Raw genomic sequence first — 12,196 nt, forward strand, 5'->3', positions numbered from 1 at the left:
GAAATGAGATGACATTTCTTCAACCAGAGAGCGGTGGGCTTGTGGAATTCATTGCCACGGAGTGCAGTGGAGGCCGGGACATTGGATGCCTTCAAGGCAGAGATCGACAAATTCTTGATCTCAGAAGGAATCAAGGGCTACAGGGAGAGTGCAGGGAAGTGGATTTGAAATGCCCATCAGCCATGACTTAAATGGCGGAGTGGACTTGATGGGCCGAATGGCCTTACTTCCACTCCTGTGTCATATAGACTTATGGTCTTATGGATTTGCATTGGAAGATCTGCAAAGATTCATTAGATTGATTCCTGGAAAGAAAGGATGATGTTAGAAGGACGAGTTAAGCAGATGGATGACGTTAGAAGGAAGAGTTGAGCAGATTGTGGGGTTTAGAAGAATGAGAGATGTTCTTTTCAAAAAGATTCTGAAGGGACTGCTGGCTGAGTCTGACCTGTGTTTGAACCAGAACGGCCAGAAAGGTGAGGTCAGATGAGGTCGTAATCTTATTGACTGGCAGAGCATGCTTGAGGGGCCCTTGTAGAATATTCATGCCCTACTTCTTACGTTTTTACCCAAATTGCCAATTTCTTTTGTTCTTGGAATGTGGGTGTCAATAGCCAGGCCACCATTTATTGTCCATCCCTACAAAGTAAGGGATAAATGAGACCACTTCAGAGGCTGACCACATTACTGTGGGGCTAAAGTCACACATCGCCAATCCCGGTGAAGATAGCAAATTTCCTTCCCAAAAGGGACATGACTGGACAATGGCTCCCCATGGTCACAATTAGGTAGTATTTCATTCCAGATATTATTATATTCTAATGTCACCATCTGTGATTCAAACCGATGAGCTCTAAATAAAATCCAAAAGAACTGCAGCTGCTGTAAATCAGAACCAAAAATAGGTATTTTCTGCAAAAGCTCGGCAGGTCTGGCAGCATCTGTGGAGAGAACTATAACGTTCTGAGGAAGGGTCACTCGTCCCGCAACATTAACTTTGATTTCTCTCCACAGACCTGCTATGCTTTTCCTGAAATCTCTATTTTCGGCCATGAACTCTAAACATTGGTCTGGAACCCTGGATTGCTAGGCCAATGAAATTACAGTCATGTCACCGTCTCTCCTAATATAAGGAAAACATGTTACAATTCTTGCTTGTTATAGATGTTTTCCCCTGTAATACATGGATTTGTCTATACACTCATAAAGACATATGTCTGTAGGTGACCCAAAGTCTGCAATCTGTCATTCATGTGAAATCTGCTCTACCCATGACATAGAAACAAACTGTGTTTGTAAAAGGAGCAGAAACTGTAAATGCACACGCACGTTGCAAACCTTTTGAGACTAGCTTGTCTGCTTTACAATCACGTTAACTGCAAATCACCACAGCTTACAGTCAACAGCCTTCAAACTCAGAAAATAAACCAGAACTGATCATATCAAGGTTTATTATTCATTTGATGCTGATTCTGACTTTGTTCCAATTTGACAAATCTTGCTGGTGGAATGCATGCATTTGTAAGGTAGAAAGGTCACACCTACAGAATTATGTTGTCTTCAAGATAGTCTGTTAAAAATTAGTCACATTCGAAGCTAGAAACATGACACACACTACATCAATATATGATCAAGGATGTGCGAGACACACAGTTCTTACAGAATGAACAATGCACTCACAATAAACTCAGTAGAAGCTGCTAACAAGAAACTCAGTGCTAGTGGAAAACCAGATATGACAAAGAAAGTATTATCAACAAAAACAAAGTTGCTGGAAAAGCTTAGCAGGTCTGACAGCATCTGTGATGGAGAAAAGAACAGAGTTAATATTTCAGATCCGGTGACCCTTCCTCAGAACTGGACCCAAAATGTTAAGGCATTTCTGAAGAAGGGTCCAGACCCAAAACGTCAGTTTTCCTGCTCCTCTGACGCTGCTTGGCCTGATGTGTTCATCCAGCTCTACATTATGTTATCTCCAAAATGTTAACTCCGTTTATTCCTTATAGATGCCACCAGACCAGCTGAACTTTTCCAGAAATGTTGTTTTTGTTCCTGATTTACAATATCCACTGTTCTTTTGGTTTTTAAAGAAAACAGTATAACGGCATAAAAATGAGTATTGCACGCTTCACTATTTTACCAGTAAGTGTAGAGTATTGAAAGAAAGGAACAGTTCAAACTGGACGCCTATGTGGTACTTGGGGTGGAAGAAATATGCCTCAACACAATTTGCAATCTCCGGGACTATCATTCTAAGTTGGGATGTTGGGGGAATAGCAGCGCAGCATGCATCCCCTGCTCCGAACTTGTCTGCTCTTTCCGCTTTTACTTTTGTTTCTTCTTTATCTGCTTTTTAAAAAGTCTTACTTTAACCTCACTTACCATCTGTGGAAGCCCAGAGGTTTTAAAAATGCCCAGTGCGTCAGATGCAGGTTTCATACCAGCTGTGGTGGATGGAGGTGAGAGTGTGTTCCTGATGTTGAGGGAGGGAGGTCAGAGTATGTTCCTGGTGGTGGGGCGAGGGAGGTTAGAGTGTGGTCCTAGTGGTGGAGTGAATTGAGAGTGTATTCCTGATGGAGGCAGAGGGAGGCAAGAATGCTTTCTTGGTGTTGGATGAGAGAAGCAAGAGTGTGATCCTGGGCCTAACCATCGTCAGCTGCTCCAAAGGCATAGTAATGGTAAAATTTCCCTCAATCAGAAGGTTAGAATTGGATGTCAAGAAGCTTACTTTTACTAAAGAATTTGTACTGAGTAAACTGTCAGAGTTGCAAGTTGACATATTTCCAGATCCAAATGGATTACATCCTCGAATCATAGAAGAAGTAACTAACAAAGTAAAATAACACATTGTGAAACTGGATGAACACAGCAGGGAAAGCAACATCAGAGGTCCAGGAAAGTTTGACATTTCGGGTCGAGACCTTTCTTCAGAAAATCATCCAGCTCCACACCGTGTTATCTCATATTCTCCAGCATCGGCAGTTTCTACTATCTCTGTAAGTAACAAAGTGGTTGTTCTGTTGGTTTTAAATTTTCTGAAAGTCAATAGATTTGGGAAAAGTTCCTTTAGATTGGAAAATAGTTAATGTTTGTTTAAAAAAGGAGAGATTCAGAAAGCAGGAAACTAAAAGTCAGTTAGCTCAGCATCTGCCATCGGGAAGATCTTAGAAATTATTGTGAAAAGGAATTATAAAAGGGCACTCAGTTGAGTTCTAGATAACCATGCACAGCCAAGTTGGCTTTGTCAAAAGGAAATCACGTTTAGCTAATAAGTCGGAGTTCTTTGAAGATGAAACTTGTTAATAGGGAAAGTGAAATCAGCGAATGTATTGTATTAGAATTTCAGGAAGTATTTAATAAGGCGCCACATCAAAGGTTATTGTGGAAATTGAAATCTCATGGTATTGGTGGTAGCATTTTGGCATTGATAGAAGGCTGGCTGACTAACAGGAAGCAGAGAGGAAGACTAAATAGATCTTTTCCAGGCTGGCAGGATGAACAGTGTGCTACATAGGTCAGTGCTGGGGCCTCAACTCTATTCAATTTATACAAACGTTGTGGATGAAGGGAGTGAGTGTATGGCTACTAAATTTACGGATGACACAAAGATAGATAGGAAAGTGAGTTGTGGAGATGACATAAAAGCCTTGAGAGGGACACAGATAGGTAAAATGAATGGGAAAAGATCAGGCAAATAGAGTATAAGGTGGGAAAGTGGGAAATTGGCATTTTGACAGAATAAGACAAAAGCAAATTATCTAAATGGTGAGAGGTTGTAGAGGTCTGAGATGCAGAGAGATCTGGGTGTCCCAGTGCATGAATAGCAGAAGGTTAGTGTGCAGGTACAGCAAGAAATCAGGAAATACTGCAGTTCTACAGGACATTGGTGAATGCATTGGGGGACTATATACAGCATTGGCCCCAGAAGGATGTTAATGGGTTGGAAGCAGTTCAGAGAAGGTTTACTAATCTTGTACCTGGAATGAGCTGAGTGCCTGATGAGGAAAGGCTGGACAGGTTAGACTTGTATCCTGTGGAGTTCAGAAGAGTTAGAGGTGACTTATTGAAACAGATAAGTTTCTGAGGGGACTTAACTGGGTAGATGTGGAAAGGATTGTTCCTTTTGTGGGAGAATCTAGAAGTAGGGCCCATGGTTTAAAATTAAAATTTAAGACAGTGATTAAAGGAAAAATAATTCTCTCAGAGGGATGTAGCCTTTGAAGTTCCCTTCCTCAAACATTACTATGCCTTAAATATTTTTAAGTACAAGTAGATAGATTCTTGATTACCAAAGGGATCATCGTCTATAATTGAATAGTGCAGCAGACTCGATGGGCCAAATTACCTAATTCTGCTTCCGTATGTATGGTCTATCTTATGGTGCTCTGGGATAAAAGATTATCTGGGTGATGCAGAATTATAGGGTTCAGATTAAAATCAGATCTGCCTTGATTTCATTGAATGACAGAGCAAGCTTGAAGGGTTGAGTGGGTACTCTTGTTCTTTGTTTGCACGCTCGTAACACCACCTACAATCGCCTTCCTATGTGCTAGGTATGACTCCAACCACTGGACAGGTTGCCCCCTGATGCCTATTGATTCCAATTTTGCTAGGGCTCCTTGCTGTCAAAAGTTGTCACTCTCACCTCACCTCTGGAACTCCCCTCTTTCATCCATGTTTGAACCAAGGCTGTAATGAGATCAGGAGCTGAGTAGCCCTGGTAGAAACTGGGCATCACTGAGCAAGTTATTACTGAGCAGGTGCTGCTTGATTTCACTGTTGAAGACACCTTCTGTCATTTTAATAATGATTGAGAGTCAACCAATGGGGCCGTAATTGGCCGGGTTGGATTTGTCCTGCTTTTTGTGAATAGAGCTTACCTGGGCAATGAGCCACAATTTCCAATAAACGACAGCTATAGTTTACTAGAATAATCCAAAGATGTGCAGGTTAGGTGGACTGCTAATGGAAAATGCAGTGTTACAGGGATAGAGTAGGGTGGGATGCTCTTCAGAGGGTCATTGTGGACTTGTTGGGCTGAATGGCCTGTCTCCACACTGTTGGGATTCTATGAAAAAGCTGAGTGAAAGATGAGTCTAGTTTTGAAGTACGATGTTCTCTGCTATTGCAAGATTGTTATCAGAGCCCAGGCCCTTTGCCTAATGCAATGTTTTCAGGCCATTCCTGATCATGTGTGAATTGAATTGAACTGGTTGATGACTGGCTTCAGAAAGCTGTGCTGTTTCGGTGAGATGGATCACCCATTCAGCACTTCTGAATGAAGCTAGAGGCAAACCCTTTATATTGTATATTGCACTAATGTGCTGTGTTCCTTATTCATTCAGGATGGGCATACTTATGAGCTTGTACCTCTTGTTGGCTTAAATGCCCAGCACCATTCAGATTGGATGTGACAGGCCTTCAGAGCTTGGATCCAATCCACTGGTTGTCCAATTTACTTAGCCCGGTCAATTGCATACTGGTTACACTTCTTGGAGCATGTGCAGTATGCTGTAGCTTCATCAGGTGGGTACCTCAAGGTAAGGCGTGCGAAGGTGCTGCTCCAGAGATGTCCTCCTGCACTCTTCATTGAGCAAAGATCAATCTCCCAGCTTCATTGTAATGGTCGAGTGGAGGATATACGAGACTACAAGTCAGTAGATCTTGGTTCGGTACAATTTTGAGCTGCTGACTCATCCGTTGCACTTCATGTATAACTACAGCTGGCAGAGTCATGGAGTTGTACAGCACGGAAATAGTCCTATCTGTTCAACTCATCCATGCCGGTCAGATATCCTAAATTAACCTAGTTCCATTTTCAAGCATTTGGCCCATATCTCTCTGAATCCTTCCTATTCATGATCTATCCTGATGCCTTTTAAATGTTGTAATTGAGCCGGCCTTTACCACATCCCCTGGCAGCTCATTCCATTTGTACACCACTCTCTGCATGAAAATGTTGCCCCTTAGGTCCCTTTCAAATCTTGCCACTCTCAACTTAAACCTATGGCCCCTGGTTTTGGACATCCCTATCCTAGCGAAAAGACCTTGGTAATTTACACTATCCATGGCAGTCATTATTTTATAAACCTCTGTAAGGTCACCCGTCGGCCTCTGACACTCCAGGGAAAATAGCCCCAGCCTATTCAGCCCCTCCCTATAGCTCAAACCCTCCAACCCTGGCAACACCCACGTAAATCTTTTCTGAACCCTTCTAAGTTTCACAACATCTTTCCTACAGGAGGGAGACCAGAATTGAATGCAGGATTCCAAGTGTGGTCTCACCAATTGTCTGAAGTTTGGATTACACCATTTCCTAAATTAGCAGTATTTAAAATCCAAATCCTTGTGAGCAATTGTGACTCCTGAGAAACAGAGATTGTGGAGTCCTTTTCAGTGGCTAACGTGAAGGAATATTTGTGTGAATGTATTAGAGTTTTACTCCAGGGCAGTCCCAGCTGCTAACTGAATCTTAATTGTTCGAAACCAAATGCCTAAAATGAGGAGACTTCGCCATTTCTAAGCACCAAGTTTGTATTCTTTGATGGGGACAAACTCTCCAAAAACATCAGAATTCTAAATCTTACTGGGGTTGGGAGAGCACGGCCTTTCTTTCAGGGATGCAAAAGATTTGTTTTTTGAGGACCTAATAGATTTTTGCACCTCAAGTAGCTGAGTTCTAATGGATTTATGATGACCAACATCAATGTTTCGCACAGCAGTAATTACAAGCCCCACATGGATTGTACAGTCATTACAGAAACTTAGCTCATGGCTACAGACTAAGTATATTGTTTGTTGGGTTTAATGACATATTGAGTGATATATAATGAAAACTAAATAGGGCCTGATTGCTGCTGCACTCAGCTTCAGTTAATTACAGGATTCGGAAGGTCCAATATGCAAGCCAAAGTTCTCACGAAGAAGTATAACATGCCGTTGGAAAAGAGGACGCAATTAAATCAGAATAAACTACGTGCAGTGAATGGATGGTAGCATCAGCCAGAAAATAATGTATTACCTTGTGCTCATTTTAATTGAAAACTGCATTAATTACCTTTCAAGTTTATTATCTAATGACAAACAGCATCAGCACATTAATTTATGAAAACTACAGCCCTAATCAGCCACGACATAAACTCCATCTGCGCACATCATTTTACCCAGAAAATATTATCTCAGAAGGCTGTGCTAAATATAAACATGACTAAAGGAGGGTGGTTTTTTGAACTGTTACTCTGAATAAGAGACATTTGCAACAGAAAACATAAAACAGTAAACCATTCTGCCATTGTCATACCGTTGCCATGCGAAATGCAAATTTATTACAAGCACGAAAACCATTATGTTGTTTTGGGTCCTTTGAACAAGCAGCTATAGGTTCTGAAAATCCTTAACCTTCTCTTCCTGAGACATGTCTATACTGGCATAGGGCAACAAAGTTTAGAGGAAGGCATTTCTGACGGGTGAGGAGAAGTGGGTTCCAGTTTGTGAAGAGAGAGAGATAATGGGAACTGCAGATGCTGGAGAATTCAAGATAACAAAGTGTGGAGCTGGATGAACACAGCAGGCCAAGCAGCATCTCAGGAGCACAAAAGCTGATGTTTCGGGCCTAGACCCTTCATCAGATTGTTTTGTGGAGCATTGGCCGCAGTGGTCAGGCAAGTGAGAGATGGACTATTGGGGTGGTCTACAATCTGCTGGCACAGGTGTTCTAGCAGTGCTCCATAACTGAGGAAGATAGACGATAGAGCACAGAACAGTACAGCATAGCAAAGGCCCAATGGCCCACTATGTCTGAGCGAACCATGCTGCCATTCTAAACTAATCCCATCTACCTGCGCATGGCCCATATTCCTCTATTCCCTGCCTGTTTATTCTTGTGTCTAAATGCCTCTTAAATATTGCTATTGTAGCTGCTTCTAGCACCTCACCTGGAGCGCATTCGAGGCACCTTCCGCCCTCTGTGTAAAAAACATTGCTTGCACATCGCCTTCAACCTTTTCACCTCTCACCTTAAACCTATATCCCGAGTATTTAATATTTGCCCCCTAGGAAAAACATTCTGACTATCCACCCTATCCAAGCCTCTCATAATTTTATATATTTCTGTCAGGTCGACCCTCAGCGTCTGACACTCTAGCAAAAAAATCCAAGTTTTTCCAACCTCTCCTTATAGCTAATACACTCCAAATCAGGCAGAGCCCTGGTAAGCCTCTTTTTCCTCCTCTCTAAAGGGTCCATATCCTTTCTATAAGGTGGTGACCGCAACAGTGCACAGTATTCCAAATGTGGCTTAATGGAAGTCTTATACTAGAACATAGAACATTACAGCTCAGTACAGGCCCTTCGGCCCTCGATGTTGTGCCGACCTGTCATACCAATCTCAAGCCCATCTAACCTACACTATTCCATGTAAGTCCATTTGCTTGTCCAATGATGACTTAAATGTACCTAAAGTTGGCGAATCTACTACCATTGCAACTGTTGCAACATGGCTTGCCAGTTTTTATACTCAATGTCCCAACCGATGAAGGCAAACATGCGATATGCCTTCTCTACCATGTTATCCACCTATATCTTGAGGTTGCACAGGATGTTGAATAGGCCTCTCCTGGACTATGGTCACCCTGCTGTATGAAGGATATTATTAAACTGGAAAGCATTCAGAAGACATTTACCAGGATGTCGGCGGGAATGGAAGCTTCGAGGTATAAAAATGGGCTGGATAAGCTGAGACTGTTTTCACTGGAGTGTAGGAGCTTGAGGTCTGACCTTATTGAGGTTTCTCAAATCATGAGGGGCACACATGAGGCGAATGATGAGGGTCTTTCCCCTAGGGTGGAGGTGTTCAAAACTAGTGGCAGTTGTTTTAAGGTGAGAGGAAAAAGATTTTAAAAGGACATGATGGGGCAATTGTTTGACACAGACGGTGGTTTGTATTTGAAATGAACTTCCAGAAAGTAATGGATGCAGGTACAGTTACAATGTTTAAAAGACATTTAGGTAAGTACATGAATAAGAAAGGTTGGAGGGATATGGGCCAAGCACAGGCAGGTGGGACCAGTTTAGTTTGGAAAAATGGTCGACATGGACTGGTTAGACCAAAGAGTCGTATTGTACGGGAACAGATCCTATGACTTTATGATCATTTTTAAGGCAGAGAAAGATAAATGCTTATAAAAACAAGGAAGTGGTAGCTTATTGGGTGGGGGTTGGTATGATGATAGGCAGCTTGGAGGAACCACAATCTTACTGAATGGCAGAAAAAGCCTGAGGACCCTACTGGCTGGTTCCTGCTCCTGGTTCATATATCACTGGAGAACCTCTGGTAGCATCTGAGGAGAGGGAAAGCAGAATTAACATTTCGAGCCCAGTGACCCAGTTCTGAAAATCCGGGACCCGAAATATTAGAGATAATGGGAACTGCAGATGCTGGAGAATCCAAGATAACAAAGTGTGAAGCTGGATGAACACAACTGGCCAAGCAGCATCTCAGGAGCACAAAAGCTGATGTTTCGGGCCTAGACCCTTCATCAGAGAGGGCCTAGGCCTGAAACGTCAGCTTTTGTGCTCCTGAGACACTGCTTGGCCTGCTGTGTTCATCCAGCTTCACACTTTGTTAACCCGAAATATTAACTCTGTTTCTTTCGCCACAGATGCTGCTGAGTTTCTCCAGCACTTGCCTGTCTTTGTTTCGGATTTCCGACATCTGCAGTTCTTTATATTGATTTTGTCTTTATTTTCATTAGTTCATATGTTATTGATTTTCTGAATGTCACTCATAAAATTGTCTATGAAATAGTTCACATGCAGTGTTCCCTCGTATTCCACAACTTTGCTACAGACGTGCTCACACAAGATACTTTGGCATCGGGGTAAGTAGCACAGAACAGAAATACGATGTTGTTGGTGAGACAAGGAAGTACAAGGTGAATTGTTTGTGTCGCGCTGTACCTTGCATTTGCAAGTTGTGCAGGGCGATCCAGCCATGGTCCATATGGAACCGCTCAGCCGGGTTATTCCGTGGTTATCTGTACACGTCCGTCGGATATCATAGACCACGTTGTCAGCTAAGCAGGGGTCACTCACACAGCGTGGGCAGCACTGTCCCTCTGGGATGGTTGTGTACTCACAGCTGAGTGGCGGACAGGACAAAGGCCAGCAATCCACTTCTCCCTGCTGTACATGCAAAGCATACATGATTAGGATTGCCTGAACATTCCAGGCAAACTTCCTTTTATGGCACGAGGTCAGAAAGTGAATGAGGTCCTGCAAATTAAACCTGAGAAGCTGTGATGACACATATGTATGAAGTTCTTCACAACTAAAACACGTTTCTTCTGTTAATTCTATCTACACATCGCTTGGCAAGTTCAAAAGTGCAAAGCCCTTATTAGAATCGTGTCTTTCATTCAGATTAAGAACAAAGGAAATTCAACTCTGACAAATATCAACTCAGTAACAGAGCTTCTTCATTAATTGTTTGTTTTAATTTTATTCACAAAATAGGGCGTCACTGGCTGAACCCAAAATTTATTACCCATCCCAAGTTCATCTTTGGGGGAAGCAACATCCTAGTGGTATTATCACTAGATTATGAATCCAGATACGCAGCTAATGTTCTGGTGATCTGGGTTCAAATCCTGGCATGGCAGATGGTGGAATTTGAAATCAATAAAAATCTGGAAATAAAAGTTTAAGGATGACCATGAAGTCATTTTTGATTGTCAGGAAAAGCCCATCTGTTAGAGAAGGAATCTGCCATCCTTACCTGGCCTACCTGTGACTCCACACTCCAATGTAGTTGATTCTCAACTGTCAAATGGGCAATTAGGAATAGGCAATAGATGCTGACCTAGCCAGCAACTTCGACATCCTGAGAATGAATGAATGAATATGTGCCCGTGAGGAGGTGGTAGTGAGCTGCCTTCCCGAGCCATCCCAAAAGTAGGAAACAGTACTGCTTCTCATCCTGACGATCAGCATTTTAACTCATGAATAGTTCAGTGAGAAAGCATTTGAAAACCTGTCATCACATTGATCAATTCTGGAAAAGCAGAAGAAAAATCAAATCTGATAATATTCGACTGAAGAGGGATTGATCCAGCGACTTGGAAAGGAACCTGGTTCAGGTGGATTGGAATCAAATCCTGTCAGTGAAACAGCAAACAAACTGGAGGAAGTCTTTAAGGAGACAGAGATAATGGGAACTGCAGATGCTGGAGAATCCAAGATAATAAAATGTGATAATAAAATGTGAGGCTGGATGAACACAGCAGGCCAAGCAGCATCTCAGGAGCACAAAAGCTGACGTTTCGGGCCTAGACCCTTCATCAGAGAGGGGGATGGGGAGAGGGAACTGGAATAAATAGGGAGAGAGGGGGAGGCGGACCGAAGATGGAGAGTAAAGAAGATAGGTGGAGAGAGTGTAGGTGGGGAGGTAGGGAGGGGATAGGTCAGTCCAGGGAAGACGGACAGGTCAAGGAGGTGGGATGAGGTTAGTAGGTAGCTGGGGGTGTGTCTTGGGGTGGGAGGAAGGGATGGGTGAGAGGAAGAACAGGTTAGGGAGGCAGACACAGGTTGGACTGGTTTTGGGATGCAGTGGGTGGGGGGGAAGAGCTGGGCTGGTACACAACCAGCCCAGCTCTTCCCCCCCACCCACTGCATCCCAAAACCAGTCCAACCTGTCTCTGCCTCCCTAACCGGTTCTTCCTCTCACCCATCCCTTCCTCCCACCCCAAGCCGCACCCCCAGCTACCTACTAACCTCATCCCACCTCCTTGACCTGTCCGTCTTCCCTGGACTGACCTATCCCCTCCCTACCTCCCCACCTACACTCTCTCCACCTATCTTCTTTACTCTCCATCTTCGGTCCGCCTCCCCCTCTCTCCCTATTTATTCCAGTTCCCTCTCCCCATCCCCCTCTCTGATGAAGGGTCTAGGCCCGAAACGTCAGCTTTTGTGCTCCTGAGATGCTGCTTGGCCTGCTGTGTTCATCCAGCCTCACATTTTATTATCTTGGAATTCTCCAGCATCTGCAGTTCCCATTATCTCTATCTATAATAAAATGTGAGGCTGGATGAACACAGCAGGCCCAGCAGCATCTCAGGAGCACAAAAGCTGATGTTTCGGGCCTAGACCCTTCATCAGAGAGGGGGATGGGGTGAGAGTTCTGGAATAAATAGGGAGAGAG

The 12,196-nt window shown here is 43.3% G+C and overlaps 1 protein-coding gene across 6 annotated transcripts in view; it reads right to left on the reverse strand.

Annotated features, from left to right (window-relative positions):
- The window catches only part of LOC125459556 (protein kinase C-binding protein NELL1-like), an 858,388-nt gene that overhangs the window by 8,287 nt on the left and 837,905 nt on the right, over nucleotides 1–12,196 (reverse strand). For 5 of the 6 annotated variants that reach the window (XM_059652179.1, XM_059652176.1, XM_059652177.1 and 2 more), the window contains one exon: nucleotides 9,958–10,182. The exons of the other annotated variant lie outside the window; for it this stretch is intronic. In XM_059652179.1, coding sequence (XP_059508162.1) covers nucleotides 9,958–10,182 — 225 coding nt within the window. The remainder of the gene's footprint in view (nucleotides 1–9,957; nucleotides 10,183–12,196) is intronic. 6 annotated transcript variants of the gene reach the window in all.

Source organism: Stegostoma tigrinum, chromosome 17 (genome assembly GCF_030684315.1).
Source record: "Stegostoma tigrinum isolate sSteTig4 chromosome 17, sSteTig4.hap1, whole genome shotgun sequence".
In the NCBI taxonomy this organism is placed as follows: Eukaryota; Metazoa; Chordata; class Chondrichthyes; order Orectolobiformes; family Stegostomatidae; genus Stegostoma; species Stegostoma tigrinum.